This window comes from Eschrichtius robustus, chromosome 13, assembly GCF_028021215.1.
Source record: "Eschrichtius robustus isolate mEscRob2 chromosome 13, mEscRob2.pri, whole genome shotgun sequence".
Lineage (NCBI taxonomy): Eukaryota > Metazoa > Chordata > Mammalia > Artiodactyla > Eschrichtiidae > Eschrichtius > Eschrichtius robustus.
The window spans coordinates 41,387,581-41,408,209 of record NC_090836.1 but is presented as its reverse complement, the minus strand read 5'-3'; the positions used below and the strand labels follow the sequence as shown (position 1 = coordinate 41,408,209).

At 48.0% G+C, this 20,629-nt stretch overlaps 1 protein-coding gene across 1 annotated transcript; it reads left to right on the top strand.

The window, feature by feature from the left end:
• Nucleotides 1-216: 216 nt before the first annotated feature.
• On the top strand, nt 217-19,753 carry ARF3 (ARF GTPase 3). The gene is made up of 5 exons (XM_068560081.1): nt 217-432; nt 14,752-14,991; nt 15,808-15,918; nt 16,155-16,279; nt 16,845-19,753. The coding sequence occupies exons 2-5, from the start codon at nt 14,844-14,846 to the stop codon at nt 17,004-17,006; spliced, it is 546 nt and encodes a 181-aa protein (XP_068416182.1). The 5' UTR covers nt 217-432; nt 14,752-14,843; the 3' UTR covers nt 17,007-19,753.
• The last annotated feature ends 876 nt before the right edge of the window (nt 19,754-20,629 follow it).

The window sequence follows — 20,629 nt, the reverse complement described above, 5'->3', positions numbered from 1 at the left end:
GGGCTTGGGATTCTCACCTCTGTGCCCACTGTCTCACCCCCATTTCCTAGCTCCCGCCTCCGCCGCCCGCAGTTTCCAGCCCCCACATCGGCCCCCGCCAGGTCTTCCACTCAGGCGCCCGCTGCCTCTGCTGCAGCAGCTGCCATGGTGATGGATCTCGCGAGAACTGCCGCTCGCCGCCGCGCAGTTCTCGCGCGATCGGGGAGGTGGGAAGTATCCTGGTCTGGGGGTGAGGGTGCGCCGCACAGCTCCTGTAGCCGTCGCGGTTTCCGGTGCTAGGTGGAGGGAAGGAAGGAGGGAGCCGGGAGCGGGGCCAGGGGAGCAGCCGCGCTGAAATCGGCGGAGGGAGCCGGAGAGAGTGGAGCGAGAGCCGAGCGGAACCTGCGGGGGCGGAGGCGGCGGCCGCAGCGGCGGAGCTGGGAGCAGGAACAGGTGAGGGGCTGGGGAGGAGGGAAGGCGGGTCCCGGTAGAGGAGAGACTCGGGGTGGGAGCTGAGAAGATAGACCCCCCACCCCCACCCCCGCTCGCTCGCCCGCCCGCCCGGCACTGCTTGGCATGGGCCGGTGTGGTCCTTCCCACCAGAGAGCTCGGAGAGGGGGCGCCGGGCCAGCCACACGCCTGCCCCCGCATTTGAAGGACACGGAGCTGGGGTGGGGGTGGAGGGCGCACATGGATTTGTCCTCCGCCTCGCACAAGGGGGCGACCTGGGCTGCGGTTAGGTTCCCCTCGCCTGCAGGAGGTGGGCTTTTGAAGGGTTGGGGTTAAGGGGGAGCAAAGCAGTCCAAGGTGAGGTGACGCGGGGGCGGTGATGGCTGTTTTGTATCCTTTTCCTATTAAAGGGCTAGGGAATGTCGCTTTTTCCTACCCCTTCTTCCCCTCCACCTGAGTAATAGACCAGAGAGAAGCCTTGCTATGGTGACACCCCCTCCCCCCATCGTGGCGCAGGGGTGCTTAGGGGGTTTAGGGATTAACCGGGAACACAGGCTAGTGGGGCACCCCAGGGGCACTATTCTGGTGGAGGCTGAGCTTTCGGGTCTTGGGGACCGCACGTCGGGAAGAGGGCAGCAGGTGGGGAGCAAGAGGAGAGGAGGCAGGAGGAGGGGGAGGGGATCTGATCTTGCTTGGAGAAGAGAGGTGGTGCCTTCCTCCCCCAGGCGAAGCGGGGGCGGTCTCACAGGAGGAGGGAGCATCTTGTCACTGGCTCTGAGTTTCTGTCTTCCAATCCGCTTTCTTTCTTTAGGAAGTACCAGGATTCCCGGAACAGAAAATGGAGCCATTGCTTATACCAATGTCTGCGGGAAGGGGGCGGGGGTGTGTGGAATTCCCTGCTGAAAACGGGCCACTTGATTAGCAAAGTGGTAGCTCCTCTTTGGGGGGAGTTGCCTTCTTTCTGGGTTGTATTACTGCTGGTCTCTCTCTGGCCAGGCCAGGAGGAGTGTGGTAGGTGGTCAGGAGTGAGAAGAAATAGTGAGGTCATCGGGTGAGGGAGAAATGTAACTTAAAACCTGTCTCTGCCGCGGTTGGATTGGGTCACCCCTGGTCTATGGCATGAAAGTTTTATTTGGTAGGAGATCTGCTGCAGGAGTCTGATTGCTTGGGTCAGTGCAACAGGGCAGAATCTAGTCTCTGCATACTTCCTTCCGTGTCCCTAATCAGGTGTTGACAGTCTTTGCTGCCATTTTGTCTTGAGCTTGTTGTTGGGGGGGTCTCCACTTGCTATGACTGGAATGGGTCAGTGAATTGGTCATTGTACCTTAGACCCGAGTTTGAATAACACGTCTAGAAAAGCTCACTCTAAGAAAGAAGCTGATCCACCTTTTCACAGAATGCATCATTGACCGTGGATTCAGCTGGGAAGGGTCCTCCTGTATCCCATATACACATGCCTCCTGCCTCCCAGCATAGAGTTATTACCTTGCGTAGTCAAAATTTTTATGTGTATGTCTTGCTTTTCCAAAGAGAAGCTTTTTGAGTGCAGGAATTGGATCTCATCTTGTATCGCCCGCACTATCTGTGCACACAGTAGGCACTCATGATGAATACAGGATGTGAATGAGTAGAACTCAGGTTTTCTGACCACAGTTTAAGGAAAGAGGAGAGGGCTTGGCTGTCAGGGAGAGTGCCTGAAGATAGCTGAGTGAGGGTGTAAAGGTCCTTAGCCTTTGTAATTAAGAAGTCTTGGTCTCTCCACCTTCCTAAGAGGCACAAAACAGTCATGGATAATGAAAGTAAGACCCCAAAAGAAAAATATTAGAGCACAGTCATTATTTATCAGAAATCCCAGATCTCCTGCTTCCCCATTGTGGGCAAAGGGGTCTCTCCATTAGACCTAAGTCCTTCAGAGTGTTGTCTGTAGATTGGGATCCTGGTAATTACGGAGAAGGGAGCCAGTGTATGTATGTGGTGCCTGGCATAGAATTGGTGCCAGTGAATGGTAGCTGCTATTATTAAACTGAATGCAAGTGTAAAGGAGAGCAGACAGCAGGCTAGAAAGAGTGGAAGTGAAGTCTTAAGTGCACAAAGGGTCATAAAGTGTGTTTACCTCTGCTAGTCTCTTCCACTGCAGTCATAATAGAGAAAATGGACTCAGAGGACAGTGGGTGGGATTTGTTGGTCAGAAGGAGGAAGTTCTTTAAAACCAGGTTTGTTCAAGCTGAATCAGTAACTGAGGGAAATTGTGGAATCTGCTTCCTCATATACCTTTAGAAATGGATGTCAAGAGGCTTGAGACTCAAAACATGTCACTGTATTTGGCTCTCCTCACCATTTTTTTTTTTTAATTGAGGTATGGTTGATTTACAATATTGTTTTAGTTTCAGGTGTACGCATAGTTCCCTTCACCATTTTTGTTTCAAGTGAATTTAGAGGCAAAATGGTATGGTAATTAAGAGTGTGGAGCTTGGAATCAGACAAAATTGAGTTCAAATCCTGCCTCTGCTAATTACTAGTTGTGTGATTTTGGTGAAATTATTTGTCCTCTTTTAGCTTCCTTTTCCTCATCTGTAAAGAGTATGATAATGATGGTACCTATTCATAGTGTTGGCATGAGAATTAAATGAGGTAATACATGTAAAGCACTTAGTATTATACAAAGTACACATAGTAAGCCTCAAGTAAATGTTAGCTGCTATTAATAATCACCATCATCATAGAAATAATAACATGAGCACTCAGGGCTGCCTTAAAGAGGAGGTTTACAAAAGAACAACTTGCCGCCTGAAGCGCCTGTGTAGAGGGATGATTGTTACCATGACTTTCTGTGCTGGTCGTAGGCTTACGAGCAATGAAATCTTTTTTTCAGCATCAGCCTCACAGAGGCAGCTCCTGTTGCCTGAGTGGGAGGTGAAGCTGGAGCAAGGCAGGGGCCCTGAACTATCAACTTGGATGTAGGGTGAGGATATGGGGGCTCAAAAATAGTGTTCATGTTAGAAAGGTCAGTGTGACTCTGAGGTAATGGTTGACTCTTCCATAAAAGAGCACCCTGATTGTCCTAGGTTGGGCATTTAGTTTCCTGGCTCCCATTATTTTAGATTTCAGTTAGTATTTCAGCATCCTCCATTTCCTGGGCCACTCTTTTCACTTAGTCATATCTCCTTTAAATGTCTGCCTTTGTTTCAGAATGTACTGTATTAAGATCCAGAGTTGCGATATCTGTAATTCTGTCTACTGTACCTTTTCCAACATCTATTGCAAATATAGGTAGAATGCTAATAAAGCTTTTTGATAATGAAAGGACATGGGGAGCTTTTGGAGAAAGTTCTACAAATGTTTGAAGGCTTTGTATTGTAGTCTAGGAAAGAACTGACTGAGGTAGGGAGTCTATGAAGGTGTTAAGAGATTTGGCATGGACTTCTGCAGAGGATCTGCTTGCACCATATGGACCAGAAGGGAAATGGCTCAAGATTTCAGGGATCCACCATTAGCACCATATTCCTGAAGAAAGGTGAAATGCCTGGGTGTGGCAGATCTTAGTTCCCTGACAACCAGGGATTGAACCCGGGCCCTCGGCAGTGAAAGCGCGGAGTCCTAACCACTGGACCTCCAGGGAATTCCCATAACCTGTCCTTTATGAGCTTAAACACAAGAGTGTCAAGCATAAATGTTTAAATTTCAACATGATTTAGGATGCAGAAGAACATTTGCTCTCTATTGGAGTGGTTTTGTCCCCTATCCTCCACTTTAAAAAAAAAAAGCAATTGAACTTTACCTTATATAAAATCTTATTTGAAGTCTGATACGTAAAATGCATAAAAGTGCTGCTGCTGTGGTAGTGGTGGAGAGTGGCGGAACATAATTAGAGCCTCTCATATAGTTCTCCCTTTCCCCCAGGCAGGCTCTGAATCCCATCCAGGGAACCCTAGGGCTCTGAGAACGTGGAAGCCACTTCTCCAGTTTGTCAGATACAGGAAAAGGATTGGAGATCACCTAAAGAATACTGTCTTCCTCAACCTCACAGACGTTTGCCATCATCAGTAGAACCGTGTTCAGCAACAAGCATATCAGTCACTAGCTACAGATCAGTCATGGAGCTGGGTGCTGGGAACATGAAACATGAATAAGGCATGGTCCCTGCTGGCAAGGGACTGAGAGTCTAGTGAAGTACTTCCCAAACTTTTTCCCACCATGGCATACAGAGAAAATGGTAATAGTGAAACAGGCATAGCTGCTTGCAACCTGAGATGACTGGCCCATGGGCTCTAGCCACCCTAAGCCCTGCCTAGCTGTCCAGTATTGACGGGATCAGTATCTCCAGCTGACCTGTATTGCATTAAAGGCACATTATTTGGGAAGTTCCAGCTCTGGGAAGCAAAACACACACAGGTGAATAAAACATTCTGTGGTAAGTCCTAGAGTAGAAGTGTGTTTGAGGTACTAAGGGATCACAGATGGCTCTTATCGCTCAAGGCAGGTGATTCCCTGTCTTCTGTATCCTTAGGCTGCTCTATGATGGGTGGCCTTGTCCAAATCATGGCCTCCTGTTTCATCTGTTCACTGGCAATTCCATCTTTTTTTAAAAAAATTTTTAATTTTATTTTTTTATACAGCAGGTTCTTATTAGTCATCCATTTTATACCCATCAGTGTATACATGTCAATCCCAATCTCCCAATTCATCACACCACCACCACCCCTGCCCCACCCCCGCCGTTTTCCCCCCTTGGTGTCCATACATTTGTTCTCTACATCTGTGTCTCAGTTTATGCCCTGCAAACCGGTTCATCTGTACCATTTTTCTAGGTTCCACATATATGCGTTAATATATGATATTTGTTTTTCTCTTTCTGACTGACTTCACTCTGTATGGCAGCCTCTAGATCCATCCACGTCTCAACAAATGACCCAATTTCAGTCCTTTTTATGGCTGAGTAATATTCCATTGTATATATGTACCACATCTTCTTTATCCATTCGTCTGTCAATGGGCATTTAAGTTGCTTCCATGACCTGGCTGTTGTGAATAGTGCTGCAGTGAACATTGGGGTGCATGTGTCTTTTTGAATTATGGTTTCCTCTGGGTATATGCCCAGTAGTGGGATTGCTGGGTCATATGGTAATTCCAGTTTTAGTTTTTTAAGGAACCTCCATACTGTTCTCCATAGTGGCTGTATCAATTTACATTCCCACCAACAGTGCAAGAGGGTTCCCTTTTCTCCACACCCTCTCCAGCATTTGTTGTTTGTAGATTTTCTGATGATGCCCATTCTAACTGGTGTGAGGTGATACCTCATTGTAGTTTTGATTTGCACTTCTCTAATAATTAGTGATGTTGAGTAGCTTTTAATATGCTTCTTGGCCATCTGTATGTCTTCTTTGGAGAAATGTCTATTTAGGTCTTCTGCCCATTTTTGGATTGGGATGTTTGTTTTTTTAATATTGAGCTGCATGAGCTGTTTATATATTTGGGAGATTAATCCTTTGTCCGTTGATTCGTTTGCAAATATTTTCTCCCATTCTGAGGGTTGTCTTTTCGTCTTGTTTATGGTTTTCTTTGCTGTGCAAAAGCTTTGAAGTTTCATTAGGTCCCATTTGTTTATTTTTGTTTTTATTTCCATTACTCTACGAGGTGGATCAAAAAAGATCTTGCTGTGATTTATGTCAAAGAGTGTTCTTCCTATGTTTTCCTCTAAGAGTTTTATAGTGTCCGGTCTTACATTTAGGTCTCTAATCCATTTTGAGTTTATTTTTGTGGATGGTGTTAGGGAGTGTTCTAATTTCATTCTTTTACATGTAGCTGTCCAGTTTTCCCAGCACCACTTATTGAAGAGACTGTCTTTTCTCCATTGTATATCCTTGCCTCCTTTGTCATAGATTAGTTGACCATAGGTGCGTGGGTTTATCTCTGGGCTTTCTATCTTGTTCCATTGATCTATATTTCTATTTTTGTGCCGGTATCATATTGTCTTGATTACTGTAGCTTTGTAGTATAGTCTGAAGTCAGGGAGTCTGATTCCTCCAGCTCCGTTTTTTTCCCTCAAGATTGCTTTGCTATTTGGGGTCTTTTGTGTCTCCATACAAATTTTAAGATTGGCAATTCCATCTTGACCTGCATAGTGGGACCAGATTGGGGCAAAGATTTACTAGGGCTTTAGGTTGATTACTCATGGAATTTAAGTGATTTTGTAATTAGCAAAGTACAGTGTTCTGGATATCCAAGGCTATCGATGTGGGCATTGGAGCAGCCATTGAATATCAGGAGATGGTGTAGTTGTAAACTGGTCAGATTCTAAGAATAGGGCAAGCTGAAAGCTTTGGTGAGAGGATAGTGCCACAGAATGTTCCAAGGGAACAAATGAGTCTAGTTTTTATCCAGTCACTGTTTTATCTAGCGAAGTCATGTATTCTGAAGCAGACTTAATGCTCTGCTCTGACTCACTTGCTGAGGGTTGTCCGTAGGAAAAGCCATGCCCTTTCTCGGTGTTTGGGTCTTTATCAGGGCGATTTAGAATCCTTCTTCACTTGGTGTTGTGGCCTCCTTCAGGTCATCCTGTACTGGAGTCTTCCTTTCGGACTAGAAGGGAAACTGGCGTAGGATTCTGGCTTGAGCCTAAATGCTGGTAGTTGAGTTAAATGGAGGCTAATTTTAGTTAGATATGTTCTAATTTATAACAGGGTCATCACTGATTGCCTAGTAGCTAAGTGCAGTAGGTATTTTTCAGGCCTTATCTTAATTTGACCTTTCTACAGCCTTTGACCCTCCTTTTTTTTTTAATGTTCTTTCCTCATTGGTGTCTCTGATGTCTCACTCTCTTGATTTCCTTTCTACCCTTTTGGTTGCTTCCTACTCTCTTTCCTGGCCTTCTTTTTTGCCCATTGCTTCAAATGTTGATGTGCCCTAGGTTTCTGCCTTTGGCCTTTTCTCCTGTCTCACTGTACACGCTCTCCCTAGATATATCAATTAAGATGTATCAGTTGCAAAAGATAGAAAACACACCTGTGGCTCAAACAATCAAAGGATTTATTAAACATATAGCAAGAAGTCTAGGTGACATAAGCCAGACACAAAAGGACAAATATTGTTTGATTCCACATTTATGAGATACCTAGAATAGTCAAATTCAGAAACAGAAAGTAGAGTGGTTGTTTCCAGGGGCTGGGGAGAGGGGGATTATTGTCTAATAGGTACAGAGTTTCAGTTTGGGAAGATGAAAAAGTTCTGGAGATGCGTGGTGGTGATGGTTGCACAATAGTGTGAGTGTACTTAATGCCACTGAACTGTACACTTAAAAATGGTTAAAATGGTAAATTTTTTTTAAAAGATTTATTTATTTAATTAATTTATTTTTGGCTGCGTTGGGTCTTCGTTGCTGCACACGGGCTTTCTCTAGTTGCGGCGAGTGGGGACTACTCTTTGTTGAGGTGCGGGGGCTTCTCATTGTGGTGGCTTCTCTTGTTGCGGAGCACGGGCTCTAGGCACGCGAGCTTCAGTAGTTGCGGCATGTGGGCTCAGTAGTTGTGGCTTGCAGGCTGTAGAGCGCAGGCTCAGTAGTTGTGGCGCACAGGCTTAGTTGCTCTGTGGCATGTGGGATCTTCCTGGACCAGGGCTCGAACCTGTGTCCCCTGCATTGGCAGGCAGATTCTTAACCACTGGACCACCAGGGAAGTCCCTAAAATGGTAAATTTTATGTTATGTATATTCTACCACACACAGAAGTAGTCCAGGGGTAGAACACTTTTTTTTTTTTTAACTTTTTATTTTATATCGGAGTATAGCTGATTAACAATGTTCATCGTTTCAGGTTAATCGTTAATTTCAGTGTTAATCGTTGCTGTGTTTCAGGTGCACAGCGAAGTGACTCAGCCATACATATACATGTATCCATTCTCCTCCAAACTCCCCTCCCTTCCAGGCTGCCACATAACTTTTTATTTATTTTTTTAATCCAGCAACTTAACAGTGTTATTAAGGACCCAAGTTTTCTCAGTTTTTCTGCTCTGATATCCTAGTGTTCTTATGTCTGTCCCTTCATGTACCCAAGATACTCCAGCATCTCACCCTTCTACATTAACATCCAAAGGCTGGACAAGAGAGCATTGACATATGTTCTTTTTTAAGATTGAGGAAAACTTTCCCAGATACTCCCAGCAGACTTTCCTTACATCTTATTGCCCAGAATTAGTGCCTAACCATTCGTGACTCAGTCACTGGCAAGAGAAATAGAATGCCCACATCCCTTCAGCTGATCAGTTTTCATACCCTAGGGCTGGTGAGGGGTAGTACATACCCACTCCCTGCCAACATCTGAACAAAGTAGGGGTTCTGTTAGAAGAAAGAAGGGGAAGGTGGCTGTTGGTAGGCAGCCGGTAACTGCTGTCATACTGGATCATCTTGGTTCCTCTTGGGGCTTCAGTTACTATCTATGCAGATGATTCTATATACCCAGACCAGACTTTTCTCCTGAGCTTCATACCTTAGCACCTCAAAATTCACGTTAATCTAAAAACAAACATCTTCACTCTCAGATCTGTTCCTCTTATGTTTTCTGCCTAAAGAATTGCCACCGAATCACACAGGCCAGAAACCTGGGAATCATCTTTGACTCTTCTCCTCTTCCTTCCTACGTTTAATTAGTCATTAAATCCTGTGGATTTTACTATTTTGTTGTTTCACATCTGTCCTGTCCTCTCTATTGCCACCTCTGTTTCAGAACTTTTCTTATCTGTATTACTGTACCTCCCAAGTGGTCTCTATGCTTCCAGTCTTTCCCCCTTTTAACGTATTCCCTAAACTGCTGTCAGAATGGTCTTTCTTTTTGTTTATTTATTTATGGCTGAGTTGGGTCTTTGTTGCTGCGCGCGGGCTTTCTCTAGTTGCGGCGAGCGGGGGCCACTCTTCGTTGCAGTGCGCCGGCTTCTCATTACAGTGGCTTCTCTTGCCGCGGAGCATGGGCTCTAGGCGTGTGGGCTTCAGTAGTTGTGGCTCACGGGCTCTAAAGCACAGGCTCAGTAGTTGTGGTGCATGGGCTTAGTTGCTCCGTGGCATGTGGGATCTTCCTGGACCAGGGCTCGTGTCCCCTGCATTGGCAGGCGGATTCTTAACCACTGTGCCACCAGGGAAGCCCCAGAATGATCTTTATTTTTTAATTTATTTTTTATTTTTTAATTTTGGCTGCATTGGGTCTTCGTTGCTGTGCGCGGGCTTTCTCTGGTTGTGGCGAGCGGGGGCTACTCTTCGTTGTGGTGCGCGGGCTTCTCATTGCAGTGGCTTCTCTTGTTGCAGAGCACGGGCTCTAGGTGCGCGGGCTTCAGTAGTTGTGGCTCGCGGGCTCTAGAGCGCAGGCTCAGTAGTTGTGGCGCACGGGCTTAGTTGCTCCGCGGCATGTGGGATCTTCCCGGGCCAGGGCTTGAACCCGTGCCCCCCGCATTGGCAGGCGGATTCTTAACCACTGCGCCACCCAGGAAGCCCAGAATGGTCTCTAAAGCACGTATCTGATCATGTTACTCAGTATGACCTTTAAGGCCCTTCATGATCTAGCTCTTGCTTCTCTCTCCAGCCTCATCCCTTCCTTTTACTCACCATGCTGCATCCACATAGACGACCTCCCAGTTGCACCTGGCTTTGGCTAATAAATGCTCTCTCTAACTCAAGTCTTTGTGCCTGTGCACACTCTATTCCCTCTCCCACCTTCCCTATTCCTTAGTGTCTGATTATTTCCTATTCTTCCTTTAAGAGTCAGCTCAGGTGTGACCTGAGAATCATGTCTGGGAATCGTCCTTTATCCTCCAGTCTTGATTAACTGCTCCAGCTTTCTGTCCCCATAAAACTATGTGCTTATCCCACTCTTATCCTCACACAGTAATCCTCTGTTTCCTAGTCTTTCTCTCCCATTGACTGAGTTTCATGAAGGCAGAAACTGTCTTCCTCTGTATCCCTGGTTCATTATACTCAATAAATGTGTAATGAATGGATGGAAGCTGACATCAGAAGCTGTTTCTTGGCTTTGGGAAATCTTTGAGTCTAATAGAATTCATTGAGATACTAATCTAGGAGTTCTTGTGTGCCGATTACAGTGCTCTTGAGGCAAAAATTTGGAAAGTTTACAGAGGTCACAAGCCAGCTGCACTAAGGAAACTAAATACAGGCAGACCCTGCTTTGGTTTTCTTAAATTTTTTGGTGTGCTCCATTGGCTGTGCTAAAAATAGCATCTCTATTAGTGATATCTCAATTTGAAGATTGTTTGGGAATAAAGCTGCACCCTGCAGTTTAGTGCACCCTGCCTGGGCAGCACAGGATTTGGGAGGCTCTGGTCGTCCTTTCCCTGGGCCCATGCAGCCTGAAGAGGAGGTGCTGGATCAGGAGTCCCCTCGGGGTGTCTCAGGACACATGCCTGCTTCAGGAGTGGGCAGTGTGTGTGGCAGACTGAGCTGTGACTCTCAGAATCCCCTGGAGGGTGAGGCAGGCATGTCTCAAGTCCAGATAACTGAACAGTCAGTGACAGCAACGGCCTCCCACTCCTGGAGGGTGGGAGAGAGGGATTGGGGGCAGTAAGTGATTGTCAGTGAGGACATCCTCAGGAGAGGCTTAAATCAGCCAATGTGCTTGGTTGAACTCCTGCAGTGTCGCACATGGAGGAGATAACAAAGTTTGTAACTGTAAAATAGAATGTTGAGACATACTCTTTGTTAATAGAGATATGACTATATTCCATTTTTCATCTTGAGCCACTCACCTTTAGTTTTAACTGCTTCCTGTTTCTACCAGCCCATAGAACCCTGGGATTTTGCCCTGTTGACACAGGAGTGCCATCTGTGGCAAAAGAGAATGACCATAGGCAGTACAGTACATAGGGGTACAATCCAGGGTTTGTTTGTTTGTTTGCCATCTGCTTCCCAGAGCTTTCTCTAGGAATGCATTATGGTGAAAGTGAGAATTAGCTATATAGCCATAGATTTGTATTCATGGCACAAAGCTGAAAGTTGCCACCATCCTGATGGTAGGGGCAGTATGCTATCTGGAAACAGGCAGGGACAGGGAAAGCCAAGACAAGAAAGCCAACACCCTCTTTGGAATGTTCATCTGAGTCAAGCTCCTGATTATATTAAAGAAGAGTTGTAATGTCCATTAATTTCAAGGCTTTGGGCTGCCATGGGGGACACATGGTAACTACTTGAATATTTCTTTAGTTATCTATCAGCCCCACTGAGTATTAAATGGCAAGAGAAAATTTTACCAATTTTAGTCTTCTAATCCTTTCATGGCTTTCCCAAACCAGTCTTGGGGTCAGTATGTGTGGAAAATGGCCAAGAATTGACAGGAAAGCTAAGTAACCATCTGTGCATTACACGGAGATAACTGCTAGGACAGAAGAAATGTTGTAAGGACATCCTCAGATGAGGCTAAAATTAGCCAATGTGCTTGATTAAACTCCTGCTGTGGGCTTGGCACTGGGAGCAAGGAAAGATCCAAAATAAATAAAAGGCATAGTCCTTGCCCATGGTGAGTACACAGTTAAATTGGGGAGACAGTAAATATACAGACTTATAAAAGAAGAAAAAACTCCATAACATAGTGCCACTTGAGTGGTTCAGATAATTCAGGGTGCTTTATGTAGCATGCCAGAAAATAGAAATACGTGTAACACTGGGATCAGATTTTGAACCAAGACTTTAGCATGATAGCTTAGCAAAGGAGCAAACCAAAGGACAGTGTATGCATGTTCTGGGGCAAGGGATATCTTTCAGCCACTACTCGACTCACAGTTGGTAATCATTTAGCCAGCAACAGTTCCAGTCATGAAGGAAAGCAAGATAAATGTATGGTATAAATTCAATTCAGAATCTGGGCCAAAGCCTGTTACTTAAGCTTTAAAGCAAAGTATCATCTGGAGCTGAAGGAGATGACACCTGAGCTGGCGACTAGATAAAAACCAGAAAGACTTGGGGAAGGTCTAAATTTCTGGAAGTGATGGCAGCAGAACCAGAAGTCTGACTACCACAGATTACCAAGGTTGGTGGGATCTGATCTTATTAGCTGGGCAGGTGTCCCCTCCTGCCTCAGGAATCTTCGGGAATCTGTCTGCCTGGGTGGTTGAGGCAGGATGAGCAGGGAGGATGGCTAGTGGGCGACTTGGCTGAAGTTGAGGCCAAAGTTGAGCCAGGCCCTCCCCCTGGGGTGTGAGCGCTCTGGGTCAGGGGCAGGGCTCATCTGCGGAACCTACCCAGAGCACCACGCCTGGCTCATTAGTGGATGTCTGGGGAGGTCTTTGAAGATGAAACACTCCATAAGCACTCATTGTTTCTGTTTTTTGGAAAAACTAGTACTTTGGTCTCCAGGGGCTGTTGATCTGGCTCCTTTTTACTAGTCTGGAATTCGCTGCAAACTGAGGAGAGTAGGAAACAAACAAAAAAAGCCTGAAATCGTTTTTGAAAAAACAACTAAACTCCCACCAAACCCCGCCATGCTTTAGCTTGTAAATAGGATTCCTCCCCATCCACCTTTCACATTCTTGGGTTTGTGTGCACTCTGTCTTGACCTGTTCTTTTGCCTGCTGGGTTTGGGGGTGTGCGTGTGTATATCTCTGGTTCCTAGACTCTGTAGAGAATGCCAGCAGCTGGCATATGGTGACTGCTGAATAAGCTGCCCGCTGATGCATGTCTCCCGCAGGCCCAGAGAACTGGCTGGCACGGGTGATTCTGAACCCCCGTTTCATTGTTGTTTCAAAGATTCATTTCTGTGGCTGTCCTGAGCCATAGAGAAGGGAGGGAAGAAGAGAGGGAATGAATGACTCTGATTCTGTCTGTCGGGGGCAGTGGATGGGGTGGGCAGATAGGCATTTTGTACTTTTGTAGTGTTCTAACTGCTCCCTTCATTTTTCCCTATTATGTAGCAGGCAGAAATGTCTAACCTAAGTGAACTGCTAGTCAGGTCAGTAGAGACCTGGGAGTTAGTTCAGTTATTCAACTACTGTGTGCCAGGTACTAGTCAAGGTAGGGAACACAGCAGGGAACAAAATAGATAAGGAGCTAACGTTACAGTAGGAGGGAAAAACAGTACAGCAGGAAACAAATATGTAACATGTCAGATGGTGATAAATGCTATGAAGAAAAATAAAGTGGGATAAATGGTGTAGAGAGTGGTGTGTGTGTGTTATAGGTGGTTATGGAAGGCCTCTTTGATAAAGTGACGGTCGAACAGATGCCTGAAGGAAGTGAGGGAGTGCTGCATGAAGGCTGTCTGGGAGAGGAGCATTCCAGGCAGTGAATACCAAGGACAAAAGCTTTGAGGCAGGAAGGTATTGGGGAACTGAAGTGGAGTGTGCACAGGGGAGAGTAGGAGATCTGATGAGAGAAACGGGAATGCAGATTGTGCCGGACTTTATAGGCCTTGGTATGGCTTTGGGTTTTACTGAAAAGGAGCTATGAAGCCCAGAGAGGGTTTTGAATAGAGGAGCAACATGACCTGGTTTCGGCTTTAAAATCAGTCTGGCTGCTCTGTGGAGAATAGACCGAAGGGGGTTAGGGCAGAAGCAGAGGATGAGCTGACTGCCTCACTGCAGGTGGCCATGTGGAGCAGCTGTCCTGGGATGGGCCACGGCGAGCCTAGGACCTACCTGGCTGAGGAATGAGGGGCAGCTTCTCGCCACCCCGTTTCCCAGCTCTCAGTGCACTGTTGTAGGAACAGGGCACGACGTTAGCAGCTGGCATTTCACAGAGTGGAAAAGATCAACCTCTTTTAGGAGTGCTGCTTTCTTATTTCTTCCTCATTAATTTGGTGTGTAAAAGGACGGTGTAGAAATATAGGAAGGGAAGAAGCAGAGTGTCTTGATTAGAGCTGAGAGCATAAACCTTGGGAACCTGGCAAGCCTGAACCTCGTTAGGAGTCACAAAGAGCCACTCCTCATTCCACTCCCTCCTCTCCCACCCTTTCCAGAAGTCTCAGGGTAAGGTTGGGGGAGGGAGAGGCATTAATGATCTCCCAATGCCTTGGGGTATAGTGTAGAATGTCAGGACTGAAGGGACTTTAGAAATCATCTAGTTCAACCCCCTCCATTTACAGGTGCAGATAAGGACAGGTGAAACAACTCATCCAAAGTCACATGGGTAGATTACTGGCAGAAACAGGGGTCCTGAATGTTCACTGCTTTATCTCTGCTCCCAAAGGCTCAGGATGTGTCTGAGTGGGCCTTGATCTTCTTAGTACCCTCAGGCTCTCAGTTTGTCATGAAAGAGCTCCAGCCATGACTTTAGCCGGTGCCATTAATGTGAAATCCTGACAAGCAGATGGTGGTAATAAGTTTGCATTTCTTTGCCTAGGATCAAGTCCTCCATACCACGGACCAAGCCAAAACCAGACTGCCACTGCCCTCACTGCGCCCTACTGTCCTCAGAAAGCGGCTGCTGTGATCATGGGTAATATCTTTGGAAACCTTCTCAAGAGCCTGATTGGGAAGAAGGAGATGCGCATCCTGATGGTGGGCCTGGATGCCGCAGGAAAGACCACCATCCTGTACAAGCTAAAACTGGGCGAGATCGTCACCACCATCCCCACCATTGGTAAGGGCACAGCTTGGCTGTAGGCTTTCATGCCAACCGCTGAGCCAGACAGGGGGCCTATTCCTAGATCCCCCATCTGGCCACCAGGCAAGTCCTTGCAGTCTGTGGGGTTCAGGGAAGAATGGTTATTTAGCTTACTAGCAGGTGCTGGGGCTGCTGTTTGCCTATCTACCCTGACCCTCTCTAATGCGGGAATTTCAGCCTGGCACCCAACAGTGGCCCTCAGGCACTGAGCTGGTTTGTTCTCTGTTGTTTGAAAAGCAGGTGAAGGGCTTTGATGTTCCTGCCAGAGGCCTGGAATTGCTTCAGTTTAGATCCTTGGTGGCCCTGATCCCGGTTAAGACCTGTCTGCGGGAGAGAGAACATTTGCCTTGTAAAGGCGGCTCCAGATCGTCATCAGCAGCTGGTTCTGTATTTGGGGCTCCAGGACTATAGCTCACTTCCTGTTCTTCACTCTGCCTCACAGGCCCCACTTCTTAGCTGAGGCAGACTCTGGTGGCCAAGGTACAGGAGTGGGGCTGAGTCATTTCTTTTGCAGGAGGGAGAGTCAAAAACTGAGAGAATGAATGGGGAAGGTTGTCTCACCCAGGTGATTGTGAACTTCCTGACTGGCCCTCTTTGTCCTCTTCCACTTCTCTTAGGTTTTCTTTTTGGCCTTCACACTACTAAGTCAAGGAACACCAGGTCTGAGGAAGCGTTAGCTTTCTTTCCCTTGCTAGGACATGGCCATGGCTGGGGGAAACAAACAACCCACTGGGGCATCGTGTGCAGGCCTGGTGTTTCAGGCCAAGTGACCATTGTCTGTTTTTGCCAAAGGGTTCAACGTGGAGACAGTGGAGTACAAGAACATCAGCTTCACAGTTTGGGATGTGGGTGGCCAGGACAAGATTCGGCCTCTCTGGAGACACTACTTCCAGAACACCCAAGGTAGGGCATGTGAATTGCCTATGGACTGGCATGGGTTGGTTGGGTGTGAGCAGAGAGTATGGCTATTGTTCTTGGTTATCGGTAACCAACTCTTGCCCTGCTGCAGTTACTAGGGGTGGGAGACAAGGAGAAAAGGGAGCAGATATTTGGAGGGTATAAGGAGGGTGTTTTCTTTTGGTGGTGGGGGAGGGGAGTTGATCTGCCGTCTCTGTGCAGCCCATGTTCTGCCTCCCTAGGGTTGATATTTGTGGTCGACAGCAATGATCGGGAGCGAGTAAATGAGGCCCGGGAGGAGCTGATGAGGATGCTGGCAGAGGATGAGCTCCGGGATGCTGTGCTCCTTGTCTTTGCAAACAAACAGGTGTGACATCTTCCTACCCCTGGGTTTGAGAGAGGGCAGCCTGGCCGTGGAAATCATGGGGTCTTGGGGCCCATTGTGTGGGAAGCCCCATGACCATGCTGTCAATTTTGAAAGTGTGGGAAATATGATTAGTTGGCTTCTTTATGCTCTTCTTCTTGTCCCCACCCCATCCCAGCTTTAATTAGCAACATTTCTGTCCAGAGGGACTGGTGTGGTTCACCTTCACCTCCTGTCCCTCTTTTATCTTACCTATTGTCTACTTTAGTGGAACTGCCCTCACTCTTATGGTCAGACAGACCTGATTGTACGCCCAGTCTGAATCACCTCTCCACTTCCCTGCCAACCCATGTTTGGTTTCCAACTCCTCAGTGGAATGACCTTTAGTGCCTTGGATCCGGAGTTCTAGGATGATTAAATCCAAAGTAGTTCTTTAGGATCTTGCTCTGGGTTCCTACACGGAAGGAGGAGGAGAGGGTGCTAGTCTACAAGTCTTTGGTAGATGGTTGCTCTAGAAGCCTTTGAAAGATCCTGAAGCTCCTTTTTGTTTGTCTCCCTTGTGCTCCAGGATTTGCCTAATGCTATGAACGCTGCTGAGATCACAGACAAGTTGGGCCTGCATTCCCTGCGTCACCGCAACTGGTACATTCAGGCCACCTGTGCCACCAGCGGGGACGGGCTGTACGAAGGCCTGGACTGGCTGGCCAATCAGCTCAAAAACAAGAAGTGAGAGCCAGACAGCCCTATCCGACCACCCCACCCACCCCTACTGTCTCCCTGCCCCAGCCCTACCCTTTCCTTCCTGTTGCCAGTGTGGCCAGGGCCCTGGGTTTCATGTCCGCATGCCCAACAAGAGCCTTGCCGCCCCTTCCCTCCCCTCCCCCATCCATGACCAGTCCCCAGTTGCTGTCCTAATGATGAATCATTCCAATTTACCGGATTTAAAACAAAAACAAGGTTGTTATGGTTTCATGGGGTGCCCCCCTCCCCAAGCTCTGGGGTTGGGAGGTGGGATGGGGTATTCTCTCCAGTTTGCTTCGTTTGGCTCCGGTTGGTGTGCTCTTGGCATCTGAGTCCCTTCTCTCTCCCCATAGGCCCCTCTCCTGCTCCCCGTCTTCCTTTCCTTTGCCGCTCTCCCCCTGTTCTACATGGAAATTGCACGGGCCTCTCTTTGTGTGCGTGCATGTGTGCGCGTGTATATATCTGTATAGAGAGATATATATGGGGGCCGAGGAGCGGGTGGAGGAGGTGGAGTGCAGCTCAGGGCTTGGAGCCAGGACACTGCCCACTCTCGCCTATCATCTTCCCCTCCCATGTTGGTGAGATAAAGGGAAGGAGGGGGAGGGAAGGCTGCCCCAGTCCTGCACTGGTTCCTCTCCTCTGCAGGTAGGTGTTTTCCTGGATGATAGGACAGATGATAGACTTTCTGCCACCATCTTCCTTTATCCCTCTCTCCACCCCACTTAGGGCAGGGGGGTGGCATTTATCTCTAGATGACTGTTCCCAAGGAGATGCCATTCTGCCCTGCCTTTTAGTGGGAAGGAGAGAGGAACCCACTCACTCTTACCAGCTCAGAGTGTTCAACTGATCCTCCCCCGCATCCTTAAAGCTGTTCCTCAGGAGCTTTAGGTGGGAGGTGGGGATAGGTAGCAAGACCATGGGGTGTATTTGGGACCCAGTGCACTGGGGAGAGGGGCTCAGGTTTTCCATCTTCATCCTCTCTTGTTATTAGGTGAAGGTGATACACAGATCAGTCCCATTCCTGCCTTCCTATCCCCCTATCTTCTGGTCTTGGGGCTGGGTGGTTCATCTGTCCTTTGTCAGAAGTTTCCTCACCCTGGTAGTTCTGGTGGTCTGACCAGAGCTGGCTGGCTGGTTTAATGAGGAGCGGGGAGTGGGGGTGACATAGCAGACCTCAGTATCAATCCCCCTGTTCTCCAGTTCTCTCTAGTCCAGGATGTGCTGAAGGATGAAAATTTTCTGTTTCCAGACCCTCAGACCATCCTGCTGTCCCCCCTCTCCATCCCAACAGCTTTTCCCTGCCCTCTTCACCCACTTCCCATAAATGGATCTGGACGTTGGAATGGAGGGAATAGGACTCTGAAGTGGTTGTTGGTGCTGGTGGGATGCGGCGGTCTTCAGAGTCCTCCCTCCATTATGATGTAGTTGTTCAGAAGCTGCTGCTACTATGTCTCTGTCTACAGGAGGCGCTTGTCCCTGAGATCCTGGCCTGGGTCCTGACTTCTGCGGTTTCTGTGAAGCCGTGGCTTTTCTGTGGGCTCCTGTGTGTGCTGGCTGCGCCCTGAGCTCCAAGACGGCCGCCCGTAACCTTTCTGCTAACGTCAGGGCCCAGGGCCTCCACAGCATGGCTGGGGGACCCCTTCCCAGAAGGGCTGTCCCAAGCCCCACCCCATGGGACTAGGCTTCCTGTCACCTTTGTCTACAGCAGGAGGATCAATACCCCCCAGCCCACCCCAGACTGAACTGTGAAAGAGAGGTTCCAGGGGTGTCTCCCCCAGTGCCAGCTCCTTAGTGATGTGTTACTTACCCAGGGTGCAGCGGGTGTATGCAGGTCTCTTGCTCTCTAGGCCTTTGTGTGTATGTGTGTACGCGTGTGTATGTGTGTTTGGTGGGGGGAGGGGGGTGCTGGAGCTTCTGTCTCATTTTAACATGCGTTCATTCCCCTGACCCCACAGATACTTCCCTCCACACTTTTTCTTTGCCTCTGTCTCTATTTTGTCAGATTTTTTTTGCTCCTGCTCCTGTTGCCTCTCCCTCCCTGAACCCTTTCCTTCGCCTTCTCAACTTAATCACTGCTGTTGCCTATTTGTCTCCCCTTTCCTTGGTTCTTTCCTACTTAGGATTCTTCACTCTGTACCTTTGTGGTTGGTGGGGACTTTGCCTCTTCTCCTGCCTCACACCCTCTCTGACCCTGCCTAGGTAGATGCCAGTCCCAAATGGGTATTTCTCATTTTAGACCCACCCCCACCTTGGTTTTGGGGGCTTCAGGGACTAGTGGGGCTGAGGGTGTTAGGAAGCAGCCTTAGAGGTTACGTAAGTGCTGCTTGAGGATCTGTCCAGCAGGGGGCAGTAAGTGATCTTGGTAGTATCCCAGGCTGCTAGGCCTTTGGCAGGGGTGGTCCTTTCTACATTCCCATTCACCTAAAAGCTCTTTTGGGATTGGGTGTTTCATTCCACTTCTGCCCACTCCCTCCCCCACTCTCCTCCGGTAGGTTTAATTTTTTGCTTTCCTTTGTTCCAGCCTTTCTTCTCCCTGGGGATTTCCCCTAAATTTCCCCCCTAAAAGTTTGTGGTGTTACAGTGGTAACTGCAGTTCTGAACTGGTTTTTCTCTTCTTTTTTCCTCCTCTAGAATGTAGACTGTATATGTTTAATAACTCACCTTCTCTCTCCTTGCTCAAAATGTGGGATACGCGATGACTGTGACCCTGGTTGGAAATTAAACTTGTTTTATGCAGCTCTGGAGCAGACCTTCATGCTTGATGTGCAGCAGCCATGGGACAGTGTTTAATGGTGAGGGTAGTTCTGCTTCTGGTCCCGCTCTCCAGACTGCTCTTTCTCTCAGCAGCGGGGTAAAGGGTACCCTTGAATGGGGAGAGTGAGGTTATGGAGGAACTTAGGTTCATCTCCACACTGCTTACTATTTCCCGTCATACCCCAAAAGGGAGCTTAAATGAATTGGGCCCCAGAGTGTGAGGGCTTCGTGACTGTGCCTTTCTAGTTGTAAAGGGTTTAACCCTGAACTTAGCCATGTTTATCACCTTTTAGTAGACATTACGGACTTCATTAGCTAGAGGGCCCTGAACTTGCAGTGCCCCACACTGCCTCCACTCTCAGATCTCCCCAGGCCTGCGCATCAGGTGCTTCTAGTTGGAACAGGGTCCCCTCATCCATAGACTGGAGTCTGCTCGCCCGTCTAGTTCTGGATTTTGGCAGTGAGTAAGCCTGAAGGGTAGAGGTCTGGGTAGTATAATGAACTTGATCCTCCTTACAGCCAATGGCCCTGCGTCACCTCTGCTTTAGGTGTGTGGTTCCCCATTGTCAGGAGGCCAAGCCTCATCCAGAGATAATGTTTCGAGGCAAAAGACAAGCCTCTGTCCTCCCATCCCACTCCCACCATTACTGTGTTCCTCTCCTGCTATTACTCAGGCAAAGAAAGGGGCGGTGCTACCCTTTCTTGGGGTGGGGGGGTGAGGTCTGGATGAGCGTGGCAGGCCTTCCCGACTCTTACCTCTTTCTTAAGCTTTGAGGACAGAGGTCTTCCCAACCTGATGATATGGGAAAGGGACAGGATTTAGGCATATAATAGGTCTGAGAGCCCCAAGTACCAGTG